The sequence below is a fragment of the Embiotoca jacksoni genome, unplaced genomic scaffold (assembly GCF_022577435.1).
Source record: "Embiotoca jacksoni isolate LCO1_2020_lvr unplaced genomic scaffold, fEmbJac1.0.p SCAF_17, whole genome shotgun sequence".
Classification (NCBI taxonomy): domain Eukaryota; kingdom Metazoa; phylum Chordata; class Actinopteri; family Embiotocidae; genus Embiotoca; species Embiotoca jacksoni.
Window position 1 is genome coordinate 8,988,933 of NW_027185307.1, and position 23,244 is coordinate 9,012,176.

At 41.4% G+C, this 23,244-nt stretch overlaps 1 protein-coding gene across 1 annotated transcript in view; it reads right to left on the minus strand.

Moving 5' to 3' along the window:
* The window catches only part of ofcc1 (orofacial cleft 1 candidate 1), an 81,806-nt gene that overhangs the window by 52,970 nt on the left and 5,592 nt on the right, over positions 1-23,244 (minus strand). The window contains exons 3-15 of the mRNA XM_069151143.1: positions 22,988-23,058; positions 22,442-22,617; positions 19,121-19,225; positions 18,400-18,483; positions 15,976-16,200; positions 15,506-15,603; positions 14,075-14,155; positions 13,667-13,728; positions 12,223-12,343; positions 7,352-7,594; positions 3,562-3,710; positions 3,234-3,348; positions 2,112-2,421 (exon numbers count right to left, since the gene is read on the minus strand). Coding sequence (XP_069007244.1) covers positions 2,112-2,421; positions 3,234-3,348; positions 3,562-3,710; positions 7,352-7,594; positions 12,223-12,343; positions 13,667-13,728; positions 14,075-14,155; positions 15,506-15,603; positions 15,976-16,200; positions 18,400-18,483; positions 19,121-19,225; positions 22,442-22,617; positions 22,988-23,058 — 1,840 coding nt within the window. The remainder of the gene's footprint in view (positions 1-2,111; positions 2,422-3,233; positions 3,349-3,561; positions 3,711-7,351; positions 7,595-12,222; positions 12,344-13,666; positions 13,729-14,074; positions 14,156-15,505; positions 15,604-15,975; positions 16,201-18,399; positions 18,484-19,120; positions 19,226-22,441; positions 22,618-22,987; positions 23,059-23,244) is intronic.

Here is a 23,244-nt window from a genome sequence, read left to right on the forward strand (position 1 = left end):
GACACCTTTTGATCCGTTATTTCACTTGCGGATCAGGTTCACTTCTCAAGCAACCTCCTCACCTGGCTGTATGAGTGTGTGTGTGTGTGTGTGTGTGTGTGTGTGTGTGTGTGTGTGTGTGTGTGTGTGTGTGTGTGTGTGTGTGTGTGTGTGTGTGTGTGTTGACATCCATGCCTGTGTGCGAGCAGGAGCTTGCAGCCGTGCATAGTGAAGAGACCTGGTACCTCTTTGCCTCGTGTGGCAGAACATAAATCTCCCATAGTGAGTGCTTCTCTCCCTCCCTCTCACTGGAAAGGCAGTCAGTTCGTTGGGGACACTTCCCTTGTGGGCGTTAGGATCTCTGTGGGGGGTCACAGGTCAGCCAGCGGAGGAAGCGACAAGCTGTGAAATGTAAAAGACCAATTTCTTCCACATGTTTCAGTGCTGGGAGAACACTGCCAAGCTGTCAGCCAGCATCACGTTTAAAATGGGCCAGGGTGCTACCCAGCAGACCTGTCACAACTCATTTGTAATTAAAAAGCCTGTGTGATGTTTAAAGCAGAGCACCCCAGAAACTTTTGAGGACTGTTAAATAAAGATGAGCTGTGCGTATAAAAAAAAAAAAAAAGAAGAAAGGAGGAAAAAAAAGAGCAATGTATTAATAACAAAGAAGTTAGCCAGTGGTCTTTGTAGTTGGTCAATACCAAATGAGCCTGTATTTGATTTCTGGCAATGGCCAGGATATTGGATGACATAGGTGGGAAACAAGAATAGCGTGTTTTTAAAATCAGGAAGTGGATCCTTATTACTATTAACAAAGTCATTAGCCCCCTTTAAAAGTGCTTACAAATGTGGGCTGACCTTGCCTCGACCACCAGATAAGCAGGGCAACCACAGTTCACCTATAAATCAGATGGACGCACTTGTACCTATTCAGGATTATAGTTGATCTCATTTTAAGCACTGCAAGAAAAGCAAAGGAGAACCTCTCCATCACAGCATTAAAACATGGCAACACAACATATTCACATCTGGAGATGTACATCTGTAATAAAGCTTAATTTGCATGTTAAGATCATTTCTAAATTTTGTTCCATTTGTTTTGTGTCTCATCTTCTTAAATAGAATGCAAGGTAACCGGATAACATTTGAAACTTGTTCTAGTGGATCCTGAGGCAAATTCAAGATCTAAAGAAATGTATGATGCATGCACCACAATTTAGTAATCTAAAGAGAAAGGACTTCAGTCAGCTGGCAGAAAAGGACCAATACAGTTCTATTTATAGCTACAACATCATTCTAATGTATCACTGTTTGAGGTGAAGAAAAATGAAAAATATTCTATTACTGCATTCAGACATTAAAGCCACAAGCCAGACCGTGTATGCATGATGACAAAAATCATACAATAGTTTGTGTTTGCCAAGTCAAAAGGTTTAGTTTAGCTTTGTCAGACACAGACTGGATTAAACAGTAGTGCACGAGATGGGTGCAAGAGACACTTCTGTGCATCTTAATGATACACTACAGAGGACTGTAACTGTACAGCGATATTTCTCGGATACACTCCTTGAGCATCCAACAGATAAATACAAAAGAAATAATGATAGGACACTGCAGACATCTTGTTTTTCCAAAAGACCAAAGACTTTTAGCTTGACTACAATTTTTTAACTCCTTTTTTGTGTGTGGTTGCTGATTAGACATATTTACCCATTGGTTTCAATGTCAGAGCACTCAGGATTTGTTTACTTATTAAACTGGTGGTTGTATTTATCTGGAGGTCCATCAGCTATCAGGGAGCCCTAGTGTTGTCTTTGCTGCTTAAATATTTGCTTGAAATAACAACACATGCTACAGTGCATCTGTTGAGCTATGATAATAACATATAACTGATATATTATGTTATAACACATAACATAACTGAGAAACATCCTTTGTTTAATGTAACTTTTGTCTGTCAAGTTCAGCCCACTGTCTCCACCCAACCCAGCCCTCAAGCACATTCACCTCAGGGGAGAGTTGCTGGAAGTGAGGCCTGCCATTCTTCTTTTCCCAAAGCTGCTGACATTAGGGTGACATTTTCTCCCCACTGTGGCATAATCGTGGGGGTTTTAACATCGGACCCCTACCTGGCAGAGAGGAGGAAGAGCAAGCAGAATCAGCTGACAGGTGGAGAGGAGACCCCCGGTGAGAGTGTACCACAGTGGGCTCTGCTGCTCGGCAGCTGGGGCCTGCATGCGGCGGCTGTTGGGACTGAGGATGGAAGGGCGGAGGACAGAGGTGGGACTGTGACGGGGGCTGTGGCTGGAGTGACAGCTCGTTCTGGGGTTGATCATGATGGACCTCAGGTTGGGGTATGACAGCGGTGTTAAAAGGGGGTATCGATAGGGCGGTGCAGTGATCCGGGCCCCTCAATGTTCCTGGTGGAAGCCTGTTTACCTGAAACACAACAAATGAGAGGGAAGCAGGTCTGCCTGTGTGTGTTTCAGGTTTACATATGTGTTCAGTGAACATTAATAGAACCTCTTCATATTAATATCATCAGTAGTTATGCTCATATTATTCCATTGCGTCACCATTGTTGGTGGAAAAACAACATGTGTGTGTAATTACATTACAGGTGTTAGTGATCAAACTGCAGACATGGTGATCTTTTAGTATTTGTCATAGTGTGCCATAAAATAATTCCATTAAGCATCTAAATGTGACAAGAATATTGTGCATCCTATCGTGCTTTTGCGTATGCAAGGATGCACAAAAATGACCCCCAGGGATCAAAGTAACTGTAGACAACAGTAATGATAATGCAGTAATACAAACAACATGTCACAGTCAAAGGGACAAATAAAGAAGCAAACCCAAGACAAAGAGCTTTGTTCTGGGTTTTAATTCAATTAAGATGTTTACTAATCTAATCAATGCATCAGCTCAAATGCATCCGGAATTGCTGGGTAAAGATGTGGTTCTTGTTTGCTCTCTGGGGCCAATTTCCAATTTCTCTGTAAAAGCTTTTTATCATAGAAAATGAAAAAAATAAAAGAAATCCAACCCCCATCTATTCAGGTCCACCATTCTGCCTCCCAAACATCCCAGATAATAGGAAAAAAAACATGCACACACAACATATGGTATAACATAGAACTGTAAAAGATGCATATACCTGCACACACTTAAGAATGAAAACCAGATAGGAGAATCTTTAAAAGAAACATTGACACGCATGTTTCCTATTTGCAGACACAAACACACACCTGAAAATACAGGTTGCACAACCAGTGGTCCAGATCAGAGGAGATGAGGGCTTCAATTTTTTTAAACTGGTCCAGTTGTGTGCTTGGCTCCCCCCTGAGCAGTGGCGTTTTGAATCTGGGTTGATGACACATAACCGGTAGTGGTCACTTGCTTGATGGGCAAAGCGCTCATGAAAATTCCTCGAGCTATTTTTGATCAAACTTACGGCATCTGCTCTAAAAATTAATTATAATTTCATGTCCTTTTATGTCATCATTTTCTGGGAATCATAGACAGGTTTAGTGACCTTGAGGTGCAACAATTAACTTTGATCTGCAGCTGACGCACCTGCCCTGGACCAGACCGAGGCCCGGCCCACAAACAGGAAATGCCCCCCAGGCTAGCATGGAGCTCACGTTACTGCTGTCTCCTGGTAGTGCAATCAGTTGGAAGACTAGCACCATGGAGGGGGCGATCTCACAGGCAGCAGGTAAGATCTGCAGAGGCATGGAGAGGCAAAAAGTCACTCACAGCTCCAATCAGGCGAACACACATGCCTGCAGGCCCGTACACTAACGTAAGCACACATACATGTGTGCAGACACATCAACGGAGCATGCAATGTACTAACCACACACTCACTCGCACCCACAAAGACAACGACAAACAGACACGCAGAGGGTAACAAACAGGACAGGAGCCCCGAGGGAGCCATTTATTCTATATCCTCTGGACTTGAATCCTCCCTTAACTTATTTCTGTGTTATTTATTGAGCCTTTTTAACTGCCGATCTTAACCGTTCAAATCAAGGAGACGCTTGAGTGATAAAGACTGTCAGCATGAAACGGCACGTGAAGAGCTTGGGATTGCCGTTGTAGTGTGAGCTGACAGTTACTGAATTTGTGATTCAGTGAGGCCACCATCGATCAAACTGATAATATTAAGGGTGTCTTGCAGGAAGCAAAAAGTGTTAGTGGTTAGCAGTCAATGGGAAACACATGCATTCTTATTTACCCCCAGAACGGTAGGGTTTGCTTAAAAAATGAACTGACAGTGAGGTGGGTGCGACTTCATCCATCACCGGGAGGAAATATTTTATTCCTTTATTAGTTGTAATGGAAAATGCAGAGGACTTGTTTTAACACATAAATCATGCGTATCCCTTTCACCCCCCGCAAATCTGCTTTTGGTACGCACCTGTGAAATGATGGGTAGCAGCGTGTGACTCAGGACATAAATTTATGGCATAATATCACAGATTAGAGATATTGAGGATATTCATATTATTCATTTACTGTAAGAAATACGACCCGCATAAATAGTAATTTGTGTGCAGGCGTGAAGTGCCTGCGTGTCGACGTGCATTTGTTTGCATCTGTGCACATGTGGGAAGTCTACTGTTACTGCGAGGTTTGTTGGACTGGATGATGTGCTACAGTTTTCTCAGTTTGTTTACTGGAGGACCCACTTAAAGCCTTAGAAATATGCAGTTTAATTGAAAGCAGGAGAGGGGAAAAAAATAATTAACCATTTGACTGTATATAAAAGTGGACGTAGCTTCTATGTCTGAAAAATGAGGCTGATGTGGAAGTGCCTTAAGCTGCGATACCACCGAATGCCGCTAGAGGTTGGTTCCAAAAAGCCTCCGGCTCCATAAACTCAGTTATGAGTTTTGCTCGCTAAAATCCTTCTTATTAGCTTTCTGGCCATCCATCTACAAATAATCCAGTCATTAAGCTCCAAAAAACAAACAGGGTTTTGTTGGGGGTGTGTCTGTTTGATTGACATGCCTGTGGTGCAGTAAGGTTATGGCTGTCGGTGGGCGTCCCTACCGGCTCCAAACTGCTTAGGACTAACAAAACGACGCTGATCAAAATCCCAACTGGAGGCTTCATAACAGCTGTTCACAAACCAATAAGTGACATCACTGTTGGTCATCACTAGTATTGACCACCATTTTGAGTGAGTTCACAGTTAAGTAACTGACCTTCTTTCCACACTGACCAAAACAGAGGAAAAAAGATTAAAAAGAAAAAAAAACACGACCAAATTCATGGGTCTCTCCTTCTAGGACATTTCCTCATTTAGCTCTCTCCCTTCTTGTTCCTTCGTCTTCCCGCTTTAATGTTAGAAGGAGGAAGTTTAAACCTTTTGTGTTAAAACTGCAACGAGACTGCGGGCCCTTCTCAACTCTTTTCAAGCATTCCCACTCTCCTGCATATCCAAGACATCTCCAACTGAACTGCACTGTTTCGGTCTAAATCCAAACCCAGGCACACAAAGCAAAGGGTGAATGAAAAAAAAAAAAAAAAAAAAAAGTGGGAGAGAGCGATAGAGAGGGAGGAAAGGAAAATAAGCTCCTGGCTTCCTCCTACCATCGCTAATTCCTCATTTCCTCTTAGAAGGCTCTGCAAGCACTCCTGAAATTGCACGCTATAGTGTGGGCAAGAGGAAAGAGAGAGAAAACATCTGAGCCAATCCTGGTAGTCTCAAGACAAATCTGATCAGCGTTTCCACCACTATCAATGAGGACAACAACAACTGGTTTGTCTATAAAGCACAGCTGAGGGTTTGGGGAGAGGAGAGAAGGCAGAGTGACATGAGGCATTTAACCATGCCGTACTTAAACCTTTTTTACCTCTGAATCAGATCCCAGGTCTACATTCACTTTATGCCAGCTTTTACCCCATCCTTTATGTTTGATGGGAGCTGGAGACAATATAATCAGGATGCTCTGGCTCAGTGAATACGCCCACCAGCACATTGACAGTGTCCACATGAGCTAAATGCTCCAGCTAGGCCTTTAGAGTTGCCATCAGAACAGTGAAGAAACCCTTTCTGAGCCTGTACAAGACTCTATGGGATCAGGAGTGACACTGAATTTAGTGGCTTCTGTTTTAAAATCTTTTGTACTGTGCACACATCCTCAATGAATAAATGTAACCAAAGAGTTCTAATCCACTGGTCAATATCGACCATCCAAAATGAGTATGTGGGTTTTTAAGATTAGTGCGGCTTCTATAGAAGAGGCTTTCCTTCATATCAAGAGGTTTAGGAAAGTGGTTGTGAAATGTGATAGATCTCATCTAATGTAATGTGCTGTGTTGGTTCATCAAAAGAACCAAATGGGAAAATATATTTAGCTTTCTGTTATGCAGTGGAAATGGAGGTTGAGATTCAAAAATATTATATTTTAGTCAATTTTGCATAACTTTTCTATTTCTGCTGTTATTCTCCTTGATCCTGCTCAGATATGTTACAGCTGCTCAAAGACACGTGGAGAAGAAACTAAATGTTTCACTGCATTTGTACTTCATTTTCATTCCAATAAAACATTACTTTCTTATATAAATGAATAATTGATCTTGGGTTTGATTTACATGCATGGATTAAATGTCATGTTTGAGAAGTTGTTGTTTTATTCATAGGAGATCCCCAGAGAAAAACCTAGAGGCTGTGTGTGGCATTTTTTCATATGCTGCCTTCTACAGTAATATAACTTCTCATAACCCCTTCAGTCTAGGAACTGCTCCATCTTCACTGCAACTGATGAAAACGAAGGAAACAAAAAGAGAGATTTTGTGAAAACGTGGCAAAAGCAAAATCTAGGAAAGCACTGTGGTAGGTTCTGTCACAACGATATTTTTCTGTTGTATGTTTGTTTTTAAGATTGCGTTTGACTAAAATATTCCATTGAATTTCATATCGAAGGCTTCGTCCATGTGTTTTAATTTGGGCTCCCGCAGTGACAAAATTGCTAACAGATGAGAGATATGTTTTATATTTATTTATAGACACACAAAAAAATATTCAAAGTAGATTTCCCAAGCCATGTGCACATAAAGGGGTTCTTAGTTAATACAAGTCAATAAAAGCATATTAGTGTCAATAGTGGACAAAAATATGCCAATGGTATTTTCTAAATGCAAACCTTTCTGTATTTTTTTTTAAACAGCCACATTCACAGTTGTCTTTCAGTTCTGGGACCTTAATTGTAAATGTCATCGCTGACTGCTAATCAAACATTTGTAATTCATGAGCTAAATGTTGTTTTGTTTAAAATGAACCCATAATCTCACATCCCATGTTTTGCCACATCCAACACTTCAAAACAAAACAAATTGAATATACTGCCACCGTGAACAGGCTCTGGTTAATGTGCAGGTCGTTGTCGTGGTAGCGGCCCCGATGCTCGGTCGGCTCAGTGGACACTGCGCTGGTTTGCTGCTCTTTCTTACTGCGGCAGGCCAGAGCTGGACCCCCGAGACGGCTGTGAAGTGCCACGCTCACAGTATAGAGGCCCCTGGGAAGCTTGTCTCTGGTGGCTCTCAGGCAACACACACACACCTCCACAGGCTGGGGAGTGGTGCTTCGTTCCCCCTAAAAAACACAAAGTGCAATACATCAGATTTGATTGCAATACTTTATCAATTCCTTTTTATCTTCTTCCATGGAGGTTAGGCATTTTAGCAGATCCTGTATTGTCTCATTTCAAAAGAAAAAGGAGAATCTACTACCTTTATATGCAATGTTAGTAGCGTTAATAAGACAAATGCAACATAAACACTGATATTATAGTAACACCACCCTGTCAGTTTTTGTTTGCAGGTAAATGTAGCCAGCAGGCAATATAATGCATCACACACCTGTAAATATAAACAGTCCATCTTCCTGCAAATAATTTGTTGACTGTGTGGGGCTAAAATATTGACATTAGTTGTAAATGCTGGCAACAGTTATGTTGTTTAAGCTACACCCCCACCCCCACCAACACTCACCCTATTTGCACAAGTGCTATGTAAATAAAGGTGACTTTTTTGTTACTTTTCTTCAACACACAGTTGTTGAAATCGTTGCATCCCCTATCCTTGTCCTTCCTCTTGTAATAGGTTTGACTTTCAGATTAGCGAAGTCTTGCGCTGCGTTTACTTTACATTTTGAGGACAAACAGCTTTAACAACCTGTTTGGGGTTTGCCAAATGGCATTTAAAAGAACTTTGAGAGCATGAGGAGAAATGCTCTTTGGACTGATGAGAGAAAAAAATGAACTTTTTGTGCTGAACTGCTAGCACTGTGTCTGGATAAAACCAGGCACTGTTCATTACCTGGTTAATGGCATCCCTGTGGTAAATCCTAGGGATGCTATAGTGGTGCAGCAGGGACGGGAGATTGATAAGAACTGAGGGAAGGATGAATGCAGCCAAATACATTTATAAAAAAAAAAAAAAAAAAAAAAAACCTGCTCCAGAGTGCACAGGACCAGGGACTAGTGGTGCCCCTGTTCACCGTTCACGATAATAACCCAAAGCATACAGATAAAGCAATGCAGTTCCTTTGGGACACGTTTCTGACTGTCCTTGAGGAGCCCAGACTTAAACTCCACCGAACATCAGTGGCAGTTCACAGGCGCTTGCCATCCAATCTGACAGGGCTTGAGAGATACTGCCAGAAAGAACGAGATAAACTGCCCAAATCTAGATGTGTAAAGCTTTTTAGAGACTAACCCAAGAAAGCTCAGAGCTGCAATTGCTGCCCAAGAGGCTACAAAGCACTGAATTGATTTTTATTTTATTTTTTAATTGTACAAATTTGTAATGATATGTTTGTATTTTGCCATTGTAGTTTATTTAGAGTAGGGTGGGCACAAAAGCGGCAAAAATATACATTACAAATGTATCTATAACACAGTAAAGTAAAGGGGTCTTAATAATGAAATCAGGGTTTACGTCTACTGTTAAGGCATTTAGGCCTTGCTCAAGAGCACATCAGCATTCCTGGTTATTGAAGTTAGATAGTCCATTCAGATGAAGGTTTCAAAACGCCAGCCTTCTGGTAGCGAGATTATCCCACTAACCTTCAGGCTACATCAGCCCACTTGTTGTTTATTTGCTTGTTTTGCTTTGGTGACATGTGCCTTGTTTCAGGGCTTAAGATGAGTAATAGACTAAGCTGGCTAGACAGTTTAGTTATTTTTATGAAACATAATCAGAGAACAATATAAATACATATTCAGCCTTTTGTCCCCGGTGGCATCTGTTGAACGGCACTGAATGAAAAGTCAATCTGGTTTAAACAGAGCCACTTGGTCTTTGTCACCATTTTCATGTTTTGAAAGTTGAAGAGCAAAGTTGGTCCACTGTTTGCCTTCTTCGACAATCTGTCCATCCCAAGCTATAGTAGAGATAACGGTATCAGATGGATAGAAGTCAAGGTGTTTCCATGCAATCCTGTGGATTATTTGGTAGCGCGGGTTGCCCACTAATCATAAGGGTGGCTGTTCAATCCCGAGTTCCTGGCCAAATACTGAAGTGTCCTTGTCCAAGACACTGAACCACAAGTTGCTAATGGTGGCAGGCGAGCACCTTGCATGGCAGTTCTGCCACCATTGGTACGGAAATGTGTGAGTTGTGGTCGATTAGGGGGCACATTGTGTCAGTGATAATATAAATCCATTTACCATTCACACTGAGAGATATATATATATATATATATATATATGTATATATATATATATAGTTGTATTAGTATGTACAATGACAATAAATATGAATATAATCTAATCTACCTCAAAAATCAAGTAAAAATTTTGACTCAGAACGATCTTCCTATCCCTTCCTTTCTTATTCTATCCATCCATATATTCTACCCAACCCGATCTTGTCCTGTCCTATTCTATCCTATCATATGCTTTCCTAAGTGCAGGAATTTATGATTATCAAAGTCGCATCCCCTAATTCCTATTTATTTTATGTGCTCAAATTTACACCATGTTAACCAGTTCCCGAGGGCAAATTTTGAGTGTCTGGCAATTAAAGCACTCAGTTCCAATCAATGATATAGTAGCACTCAGGGCCACACACACACACACACACACACACACACACACACACACACACACACAGACACTTATACATCTTATGCAGTGTTTGTTTTACAGTATACAGTCCTGTGTGTACCTGTGACAGCTCCTTTCCTTTTAACAGACACACAGCACAGCAACATTCATCTAGTGAGGACTGGTGATGCCCACTGCTCTGCCAGGCTGTGAGGAGGGGAGGGGAGGGAAGGGGAGGGGGGATGGGGGGAGGGTGGCGTATGCCGTGCCTCACAGTAATGCCCCTCAATCTCCCCACTGAGAGCATCTTTGCACACCAAAACAACCAAAACAATTTAGGCAGAAGTGAAATTAGTATAATTGGTGGCAAAGCGGTTTAGCCCACACATCTCACATTTGGGAGGAGGTGATGAAGGCCTCCAAACCCCCACACTGGAAAGAGATGTATGGATGCCGACTAGAAAGGAAGAGGAGGAGGAGAAAGGAGAATAAAGAGGCAAAGAAATACAAAATAATAACGTCACACTGGTGTCCAATTTGCACTGTGTATGTCTTTAAGAAGTATTGTTATTATCTGGCCCACATGCTTGCACAGGCACCATGAGAGACAGTCAAGACAGCAAGGCGAAGGTAAAAGGTGAAGTGAGCCAATTTTCCATATCAGAGGTGGCTCGTTTGCCCCGAGCCTGAGTTGTGCCTAAAGTGCCATAACATTACAGCACTCCTACAGATGAGATCAAAGGCTCTAGTGAAGGATCCTCCGTGATTTTGCTGGCAAGCGCCGTCCTTTCGCTGAAATATCTTTTCAGGGCTTTCCACACATTGACTGATCACACAAAATGCACTCTTAATAGAGACAGGAAATGCCACATACAAAAACTTCCTTTCTTTCTAAGTATGGGCTAATATTCAGAGATTAAGCTTTCTCGTTAATTATTTTCATTTTAATTAGTAAATCTTAATTAACAATGAACATTTACCCTTAAAATTTTTTGGCTTCGGAATGAAGGAGGGGGGTGAAGAAAGGAGAGAATAAATATGACAATCTTTTTGGGACCTCCGGGCAGGATTACTGATGCAGGCTGCCTTAGTTATTAAACACGTTCTAAATTAAATGCCTCCATGAATTTTGCACAGAAATATATTTTCATAGTTTTGCATGCCAAATGTGACATTTTATATTTCAGATTCATCTCGCTGCAGTAATTTTAGGGAAATGTCATATAAACAAAGATTTTGTCATTTACCAAAGGAAATTACTATGCGTGGCAGGTTTGGCCATTGCGTTCTCTCTGTCTCTCTTTCCCTCTCCCTCCTTTGCCCCCTATTCTGCCTGTGCTAGTTGTTTCAAGTCAGCAAGCCATAAAAAATCTTTATCTCAGTGAAACACAGCAATTTGGGAGATAATCGAATGGTGACTGGGGGGCACAAACGCCAGTCTGAGGAATTATACCACAATCTCCCCTGCATTTACAACCTTCCTCAAAGCCAGTTGTCACCCTGGAAGGAAAGCCCCCGACTGAAGATTCATTACATCTTTAAGCCAGCACGGTGGCATGGCAGCCTCATCCCCAGATGCAACACAACAGCACACTCCTCCCACAGCTGGTGATGCTCCCGCTAAAGCTGCAGTCCCCTTCTCTCTTTCCCACTGGCTTCTCTTTTCTCTCCTCTCCCTCTGTTCCCCCTTTTTTCATCTCCAAAGACTCCTTTTTCCTCCTACTTATATTCCCAAAACCAAAGACTCCATCCACACAAAGCAGGAAAACAAATTCTTTATATACTGTATAGAAATAATGCCTGGATAGTTAGCATACTGTACAGGGAATCCTTTGATTTCATGTTGTATAGTGCCTGCACGTGCCTGTGTGTAGGCATGAGCACATACAGTAGCAGTGAATTAGAAAAACTAGAAAATAAGGGATATCATTTTCCGATTCTCCAACAGGTCCCATTCATTACAGGATTTCACATAATTACATCATTTTACTGTTTTTTAACAAACAACGCTGCCTTTTTTTGAAGATGTGTAAACACCTCAGGAACAGTATCTTCTCCTGTGACACCACCCTCTTAGAGATTAAGGGCTATGTCACTTCCTGTTTAATATGCTTTCTGTTTCCTACGAGCGCGTGCTTCTCCGTCCACAGTCGCAGCGGCCAACAGATCTTACCTGCCACAGCGGCCGTGATGCTACAGAGGGGGATTCTGGGAGCTCTGTCATCTGGCTGTATTTGGCCACCGCTTCTTCTTGGCCTTCCCCCAGCGCTCTGAGTGACGGGTTCTCCGTGTGTCTGCCGCTGTACGTGCACAAACACACACACACACACACACACACACACACACACACACACACACACACACACACACACACACGAGTATATGATACACACAAACACAAGAGGCTAACCCTGTTAACAGCCACCTGCATTTTGGACCCTCTGTTGTTCCACTCCGTAGCCAACAGCAGCTCAATTTAATAACACCACAACAAAACACTTTCCACTGGGTCTCTCTCTTTCTCTCTCTCTCTCTTTCTTTCTTTCTTTCTTCCCCCCCACTCTCTCTCTCTCTCTCTCCCTTTCTCTCTCCGCCTTTCAATCTTATCAGTGGTAATGTAATAAGCGGTTGCTTCGCTCTGTCTCCTCACCACCTCTCTTAATTCCTCAAAATAAAGCAATATCACAGGGGCCCTGGCCTGCCTGTGACTGGGGATAAGATGCTTGTAAAAGGAAGGATAATTCAGCAAATAAATGCTCGGCATCAAAGGCAGGCACTGGATCTTTCTTTCCTTTCTCTCTTTCTCTCCCTCCTCTCTGTTTGCCTATCAAAAGTATTACATGTGCTTTCATCAGTTCACAACAAGGCACAATGTGCTTCCTAATGCAATTACTCAACCTCCATTAAATCAGAAACAGTGGAAACAAATGAATTACACATTTGTTACAAAAACCACAAGTCAGCTCGGCGTCTCTGCTCTTTATTTCTTTTCTTTTTTTTCTTTACCAGGCGTAGGGAGAGAAAAAGTGGAATAATTTCTCATTCAATTTCAGGCAGATGTAGCCCTAGGTGATGCATAGAAAGTCTCCCATGTCTAATAGCCACCCACCATTGATATCAGAAGGAATTTACAGGGTTCAAGGCTGTCGAGAAGAGGTCATCTTGCTAAAACTCTAAACCACATTCATCTGACAGGGCTGGTGTCCGACTACCACCCACCCATAATACAACCCAACCCAACGCGAGACAAGATACTGATGTGTACAGTAGTGCCTTGATTTTATCATGTCAGCCGGCATGGTAGTCCATAATTACTAAAAACTTAAACATGCTAAGCTGATTGCCTGTGGGGCTCTCGCTACAAGATGTGATGTGTGATCGCTGACTAAAGTGGATGGACTAAGAATTGATGCACCTCCGAGCCCAATGACACGGACAGATTTCTGTGCCCCGGAGCCACGCTACCCACAATGCAATGCCATGCGGAGGACATATGAATTACATGCCTTCCCGAACGTCGCTGGAAATACAAATGCCTTTCACACAATTAATGATTGGAGTCGTGTGACATCAATTTTACATATGGGGAGAAATATGAAATGGGCTGGACTCACCACTGAAGCAGCGTGTTCAGCCGGGGTTGTGGTGCCTCGTCACAGTCTCTTTGTGAAGTGGGCTCCTTTGAAATATGAAAGCAGATATGTTAACAAACATTGTTAATGCGTTAACCATTATTAAGATCACCAGCTAATTGACAGTTTATTTTAATTTAAACCATATCAATCCAAATAATAATGTTGGATATTAATTTCTGAAACAGTAATGACACACATTTGAAGCTAGTTGAGGTATGCACAAATAGAATGAGAAAATATATGATTTATATATGATGAATGTCCTCTGCTTGTAAAGTGGCCTAAAAGCAGCATTTAGTCTCAATGTCAATGCCTTAAAGGCAGTTATAGCTACAACAAAAAAAACAACACATGCTTCATACAGTATATATACAGTACATGAGCATTTACCTTAACATTGCCAGTGAAGAAGGCCATTAGTCTTGTCTTTGCCCACTCACTCCTCTTCAAGGGTCCCTTCTGAGCCCCTTGCTAAAAATATGTGGAAGTACACATGCACACTTTCTTTGGATGCAGCTTTGTGAAACAGTGCAGTGCGCCATAATGGCAGAATTAAGCACAAGGAGCAACTGTAATGCAATCTGCAGGCAATCGATACTGAGCCAGACCCTAAAGACATGTAGCGTTTGATGAGTATTTCTGCCGGTTTTACATTCAGTCAGCACATTCACACTCCCCATTCAGACACATTGACACTGCTAAGTGACAGCGTCTCGCCCTGTAGAGGCTTTGTACGGCAGAATAGAGACAGAAGAAAAATGCTATTATTTTTAAAATAGATGTGAAATCTCTGGTGGATAATGTGCTTTCAATGGGAGGTGGGTGTGGAAACAGTAGGGGAGCGCATACACATTATGGTAGAATAACACTGATCCCAATACTGATACAGTACTGAGTGGATGCTGCTGATTATCCAGTATAGGGAGGATGAGTCAACTGTTGCTGTGTCTTCCAAGCGACAGTGAGACATTGTTGAACAATTTTTTTTCCCAATTACACTTACTTTCTATTCATATAATTTGATACTCCTACTCCCCTTTTCAAATGAGATTATAACTAAAAATACAGTGGAGGGAAGTTCTGCATTCTGTTTACATGTGCGCTCATGTTTGTGTTCCTTTGCAACCAGCACAATGGAAACCCATGTTCTTGTATCCACTCCCATTTCTCTTCTGACTGATGGAATACAAACACTTGCTTTCAAAGAAGCTTCAGATCCCTACTCCCCAGTTGGAAAATAATATGCAGTCATGCTCTATTTTTTTTCTGAAAAGATCGTAAGACGGGTAAAGAAGCATAGAAAATTCAGCTTCTGTCAGAAACAAATATGCACAATAATGCACAACAAAGTTGAAAAGACAGAATAATACAGTCTCCAAAAATAAGTTCATTGTGCGAGCATACCATATATAGCATAGAATATGGAGTTGAAATCCATGCACTAATTTTGAGCAGACCATGAATGAATAATCTAACCTCCGAAATAACTTGAATGCATGTTGTACAAAGGAATTTCATATGAGTGCACTGAGCTTGGATTCAGCCCACTTCCATAAAAATGAAATGCAAAATCTTTCCACAGGTAGAGGAGGAGATAGAAAAAAGTTTCGGGACAAGAGAAAAAAGAAGCAAATATGGAAAGAGAAAGAATAAGTCCCACATAGAGTATACAAACAGGCATGTGAACAGACAAAAACAGACGCACACATGCACACACTCTGTGTCCATTAGCCAAGCCACTGATACACAGCATAATGGACATGGCTGATGTGCTGGTGAATATGGGATGATGACACAGATATTCCTCTTTGTAGCCCTGACCTGCTGCAGTGAAAGGCTGCCAAGCGTGATCATGTCAGGCCGCACACGCTCCCTCAGCTGCTGGGCGTAGTGGGGGATCACCTCCTCAGCTGTCCTCACTGCAAGAAATAACACAGAGGCAGTGAAAACCTTCTATTATTTGACAAAAATGTAACATTTCAGCAGCATTATAATTAATTCTTTAAATATTATGTCATGTGTCCTATTATTTCACTTCACCGTGGAATGAAAATATTGTCCACAGACAAAGAACACAACAAATATGTATAGAATCTTCGCAAAATGATTCCTCGGTAGCTTTAACACTGATATTATATAACGTATGCACCAATAAAATACATTTTCCACTCCCTACCATACATTTTATACTATCATATCATCCCTATAGTATAGTAATATAATAATATAGTAACATAATGGCTCTCTACATAAGAAATCAAACATAAAATCAAATAAGAGGATAGCTTTACTTTTTATAGTGCTTTCTCTGCCCATTACCATCCTCCCTGCTTCGAGTCCAGCCTCTCCTCCCAGCCCAGCACCAACCTCAGCCTGGGTTTTGGCAATGGTATGGGCCGGGGAGGGCCTGGAGCCCGAGGCATCACCACCACTGTGGAGCAGCAGTCGCCGCTGAAGCACCAGATCACCCGCCTTCACCTCCAACACCTCCTCATCCCTGGAGGCTAGCAGCGTACCTGGAGAGATACGCATCAGTGGGCATGCACAGACACACACACACAGACACAGACACACACACACACACACACACACACACACACACACACACACACGCACACACAGATGAATCCACACTCATAAACATCAGCGCGTGCATTCTCATACTGATGGATGAGCATACTTAGCACATCCAGACACACTCTCATAGAGATGAGTATGTTTATAAAGACAAAATGGAAGTGGACACTGATGTACTGAAACAGAAAGTCACACAAACATACAATGTGAACATACACAAAACCATAGTATCATATTCCCACAAACTTAACATATTCTGAACTGAATCAGGACTGTAGTTGTACATGGGCATGAAAGCAGGACCACATTAGGAAGGACCACAGTTGTTTATTCAAGTAAAGGATGCGGTCTTGAACTGGAAACATCTCCTAGCAATACCCATCTGAAAATTAGACAAAATGCATCTCTGGAATTTTATAATGACATAAACATTGGGAACTTTTTTTTTTGTTCTTTTTTTTAAACTTAAGAGCAAATGTAAAATAAGTTGCTGAATGCGGAATAAGCTGTTTCTATCAAAAGAAGAGATTTTTGCAGGTAACTTTCTTCCAGAAAAAGCCTCACTGAGTTGTGAACGAGCCCATACACTGAAAGAAAGTTTTCTTCTGTGTGTATGTGAAGCAGTTTCAAGTTAATAACCCAGAATGCATTGCTGAATGCAGAGAAACATAATCTACAGTTGCTAACCTGCTCGCTATGTGTCTTTTCAGTTTTGCCTCGTTGGTAGAAAGCATGAGATATTCTTCTTTCAACGTGTGCAGTCCAATATGTGTAACAGCCAAAGCCGTTATCATTGCCTAATGCTTTTCATGTAGAAGCTGATATCAATGCCTAACGCCTCACAGAGAACTAGAATGAATAGAATGCCAGTTTTGTGGTCTTTCATCTGCAAGCCAAAGCAAAGGAATTTATCGAGATAAAAAAAAAAAAAGAGAGAACTGAAGATCTTTGACAGACAGAAGGGATTTCTCCAGGATTTATTTTTTATTTTTTTCTCTGAAGAATATATCGACAGCACTGGCCACTGTCCATTTCATTAATACTTTGTCTTATTCACACTCTTTCTAGTGAAATGTGTTGGTGCTTTGTGGCAGGCTGTAAAAGCGGAAACAAAAGCCTGAGAAGCAGTCACAAGATGTCAGGCTCAGTGCTGACATACTCATACTACCCGGTTCTGCAGTTGCAAAGAGGACTTGCCTACACCGGTGGGAGGCATCAATACAACTGTATAAGGTGATTGTCTTGAAGTCTATTGTAGCTCGGTCAAGTGCTAACTGGCACTCACAGCGGGGTCTCTCTCTCTCTCTCTCTCTCTCTCTCTCTCTCTCAGTCTTTTGCATGGAGCAACTGTTAATCCAAGATCCTCTTTACTTTCTCTGTGGGATTTCATGAACATTCCCAGACAATGGAAGGGGCTGCTAATCTCAGTGGTACAGCTAAATCCAGAACAATGCCAAATAATACGCGCCAGCTAAATTCCACCGTGCTGAAGCGGGCCTAAACCCATCACTTGTGCGCCGGAATTACAAGGGAGATGTGCGTCATGTCAACAGGATCTGGTATAACTGTCTTCCTCCAGAACAATGCTGAGCTTAAACCATCTCAATGTTGCCTGGATGGCTACATATTTAAATGAAACTGAGCTAATGAGAAAAGGCACGCCTACTGTGAGACAATGGTTGTGCTTGGAAAGCACCGACTACTCGTGAGGGTCCGTTTCTAGTTTATTCTTTGTTCTATGGCGACGCTGATATCAGTGTTAGAGGAAAATGTGGTGTCTTATTTTTGTCTGGCTTGTTTATGATACCTCTGGTTTGAGCTTTACTGTAACTAAAGACTGTAGAACACGATGGAAAATTTGATACATTGGATCTTTGGTTTTGTTAAGTTTAAACATGAAGGTTTTTATCAGTATAAATTTGAAAATAAAAAGACAAAAGTGTTTCTTTAGTGTGAAAACAAATTCAGTGCGAGTACATCTTCAACATAGTTTAACTTTAACATCGAGCAGCATTTTGTAGAGCGACCACGACAGGATAATGAAAGCAGGACATGTCATGGTAACTGGTCTGATTTAAAGTTGTAAAATTTGTCTCTAATTTAATACCAATTTAGTACAGTAATATGGGGATACATACCAGGTATGTCTATGAAGGTGTCTTCCTCCTCCAGCAATGCAGCCATTCTTTCATACAGTCTGTTTTCATCAGTATTCAGTACTGCTACAAATCAAAACAATTATGAAATGAATACCCTGAACGGAGCTGGAAAATTACATGCATCTATGTGCTTCAAAATTACGTTGTATTTATCAAACAAGTCAATCTAAACTTAACATGCAAACCAGAGACATTAACCATGGCAGGAGAAGGGTGAAAATCAAGTGTATGTAGAGGGGTAATGAAATAGGAGCATTAACATGCCTGTTAGACGGCCTGTCATCATTTGATGAGATTTGATTTGGTGAATCCTTTGATATTACACGGCAGTGATATCCAAAAGATACAGGTGAAATGGTTTCTCCATTAATAGCCAGGTTTCATTATAACATGCATATTACTTGGCTCCCAAGAGCTCGCTTTTAATAGGCCTACTTCAAGAGGCGGCTGCAAACTATTGATATGGCTCTGTGTGTGTCATTTGACAGGGGAGAGGAAAACGCCACGGTGAAATGAAAACTGACCAATGATAAGTGACCTTCATCAATGACAACGAGTTGGGTGGCCAATCTTGTGGTGCCATCGCTTGGTGTATTTACATAGACGGTCCTGCCGTCACAAATGGCAGCCTGCTACAAGTGATCTCTCTCACCCCTCTTTAATGAACCGAGGAGAACCATTATGACAGAGAATGGCATACTTAATTCCAGCTCATCTTCAGCGCTGACCCCAGCCGTCCTGCAATGCCTTGGGTCTGTCTGCTCTGCCGACGACGGGTCAAAGTAATTTTGGGCACATTCATTTCCTGTGGAAAGTGCGAGAAGAGAGAGAATGAGAGAAAGAGGGGTTGGGAGTTGGTAGAGGGTGGGGGGAGGAGGAAGGGAGTTGTCCAGGTTCAGGTTAGTGGTTATTAGAAGCACATGAAGCAAAATGTTAATTTTGAAACCCACACTGTCGAAGGGCAGTGGCAGCGGCTGCGACCAGATAAGGCAGAGCCAAGATGAGACAGGAGTTCAGAGGCAGAGAGAGAGAAGTGGGAAAGAGACTGCTGGGCTTCTCCGTGCACCTCTCCGTGGCCCGCGGTGCTCTGGGGCCTAATTAGCATGCCGCAAAAGGTCACGGTAGGCAATCTCTTAAATACGACTGCCATATGTTTGCCGTGTTCAAAAGGAACTAATGAGAAAGTCTACAAGCCCAAAAGTACCTGGAATTTCAAAGACAATACCTTCTAAATACTCTGAGGTCAGCGGCCTAGAGGACCAGGCAAGTTTGGAGGAGGAGATCCAAAGGAAAATAACCTGAGCCCATGTCGCATTGACTTCTTATTAGCAATCACTGACCTATGGGTATCAAGTCTGCTCCACAGAGTTTATGGGAATCGAATGGCTCCGGGGCTCTTTCTATTAAGGGTACACCCCACCAAGCAGCTTTCTTAACCCCAAATCATTCTCATTACAAGCCTTGAATATTTCACTCCAATCTAAATTGCTTTACTTGTATTTCTCAGGTTGTGGGGCAAAAAAATGCATGGTGCATTAAATCATGTTATATATTCCACACAAGGACTGCCTTTATAGACATCTGAGGGTATCGGCACTTGGATGCATAAAAATGTGAGTACGTGTGTTTGCATAGGAGCACCACCGGTCCACTACCGGGAAAAAAGTTCACTGGGATTCTTCCGCGTTCGTATGAAATATCTGTATGAGGTTTTCACACTCTGTCCACACTCGAAGTTAAACACTCAGACTGCAATACTTATTAAACGAGGAGCAGCCGTCTGACTCTTCATTGGCGCCATAAATTGACTGGGAAATTCACATGTTAAATCCCTCTGCATTGTTAAAAGAGAGTTTGAACAATTTCTCCGCAAATAGCTCTGAGGTTATGAAACCCTTTTTTCAAATACAAATTTGCATAATGGTAGGAGCTTCGTGAATCGCCTTTTGAATCATAGCTGTGATTTACCTAAATAGTCTAGCTGCCCTTCCGATTCATCTCTCTAATGAAAATTTCAATTATCCGTTCTTACATGCACAATATCGGCAACTAGCACTTCTACCCAGCTGGAGATACGTTTAACAGAGACTGAAAGATAATGAAAGATTCTGGTGAAGGCCAAACTGTCACAAACACGGAGAAATCTGCTTCTGGATCTACCAATAAAGGCAAACAAGTCACTGAACTGAAATTAAAAAGTTGAATGATTGTTAAGGTAAATTCTATAATCACTGCAAATATTCAAAAGAAAATGAAGTTATAGAATGTAATTATATTTATATATACATTGCATGCAGAAAGAGAGAGACACATGCATGTAATAAGATGGACTTAATAGAACCCTCTTAATAGCTAAATCTACACAGATAGATGTGCATGTACACCTCGATATGAAATGCATTACATTTTCTAGTTTTAATAAACTACTTTATGGTTGCTTAAAGGATGTGGCAAGTATTCTAATTTACATTTACAAATAATACAACAAAAGAGAATAGGAACAATCTGCAATTTCACCAGTCAACACACCAATAGATGTTGAATAAATGTCTTCAATCGATACAGTGAGACTGAATGGATCATGTAGTCCTAACAAAAGTAATCTCTTGGGGGGAACACAATTTTTGGACAGATTATTTAAAAGCCATTGAAGCATGTTTTTATTCTTTGTTTTGCTTGTTGTTGTTATTTGCTCGTTTGACTTTGAATATAAATAAAGTAGATAAAATGAGCAAACAATTATTAGGTTCAAATCCATATATTGCACAAAATTGTCATTAATCTCTACCATCAGAATAACATATCATCATAATGATGTGATTCTATTCTATTTATTTATTTTGGGAGGTGCTGAGTCATGCAATACTGGGTAATATATTGCAATGTTGCATTGTCAAGAATATTCTTTCTTTCTTTCTTTTCTGCTATATACAGCGTTTTCTGCTGATATTTCTACACAGAAATTAGAAATACATAAAAACTTGAACTTGATGCAGTTAACTGTGACTTTTATAAAACAAAAAAGGGACTTTGAACCACAACGTATTGACATTCCATACAGTGTGTGTGTGTGTGTGTGTGTGTGTGTGTGTGCGCGTGCGTGCGTGCGTGTGTGTGTGTCACCACAGGATCCCCGTGTCCAGTTCCTCTTTATTACTCTCAGTTACTGACAGTCAGAACATGTCTCCCCAAACAGACAGGATCTCATTCTTCAACATGGTTGAGAGAAATGAGAGAGATTGCAGAGAAATCTGCAATTTGACCCTCCTCATATATGCTTATGCTGGACATTGAGTGTGTTTAATTCAGGCCAGAATACACAAGAAAGGAGGGAGAAAGAAAAAGCGACTGTTCCATTGAATCAACTTTAAAACAAATATTATATTTCACACAAGTGTAATTCCATTTCTTGTGTAGAAAAAAAATCATGACAATATTGATAATAATTACTAGCCATACACAGCAAAACCAAAATAAAGCACATTAAATCAAAAATCAAAAATGTGACTCATCCCTGAGAAAACTGGCACGCTCGCAACCTCGAACGCATCTTAATTTACCATCCCATTCCTCAAGAGTTCTCCCTGACATACTGAATTATAAGGGGGCATATTCGTATGCCTGATTGGCCTTAAGCCGTGTTTCGGGGGCGTTGTGAGTACACCACACAGACAGCGGATCGGCTTGGTAGCGTAGTAGCGTATGTAAATGCACTCTCCTATGACTCCAGCCCACCACAAGGCATGTAGCCGAGAGTGGGAGTCAAGGCTGATTGTGTCGAGGGTACTTCCAGATAGAGATAGAACACCCACTACTGTAGCGTTCTCCAGCAGAGGAAGAAGTTATACGAGGGTTGCTTGTTAGGACAAGCTTGCTTTGGAATGCAGGGACCAAGGGGCCCCCCAAATGGAGAGAGAGAGAGAGAGAGGAAAAGAGAAAGAAAGAGGGAGTGAGAGAAAGGTTAGATCAGGAACACATCTACTGTCAACAAATTTGAGGCTAATGAAGAATGAAGCTTCACCTCTTTCTTTGGCAGGGGCTTGCAGCTCCATTTTTTTTTGGTGAGCTGCAAGGGTGCTATCTGGCCTGTCACCTCGAATTTCTCTCCCCAGCCAAACCGGAGGAATAGAAAGCTCAGTGCTTCCTCCTCCATCGAAAGCTGGGTTTTCTATGCCCACCACGGTAGCTCGCTCTTCTCTCCCTGACAAAATAAGCAGAAACATAAATGAAAAGACGGCGACATGAAGGGCCAATACAACAGTTAGGTCAAAGGGATTCATTAAAAACAAAGCATATTTATTAACAGCTAAATTCTATTGGTGATTTCTCTGCCACAAAATGCTTAAGCGCATCCTCCTCCAATGATACTAAAACACAATTAGGTTAAAATTAAATCACAATCTTGCAGGAGGAGGAGAGAAAAAAAAAAGAGGAGAAGAAGAAATGATTAAAATAATTACAAATTGCGCCCTGACAAGCAAGAGCAAAATTTAGCCCAAAGCCATTTGTCTGTAATTAGTTAATTAATCCTTACACAAATTATGAGCAATAACTCATCAAGCAGGACTCACCCATCAGAAATTCAGCCGACTTGGATTTCTTCTGCTTAGGTTGCTGCAGAGCCTTCTGCTGTAACTTCTGGAGGGAAATTGTTAAATGAATAAATTAGCTGCAGAATGAAGATCATCATTTATGATCCGCAACTAACGCAGTATTTTAAATATGGGACGACACTGAAATGTCATTTAATTTACATCGCCGCTAAAGGGGTCAAGCACTAATTGAACAACAGGAGTGGAAAAGAATTTAATCATAAATAGATAA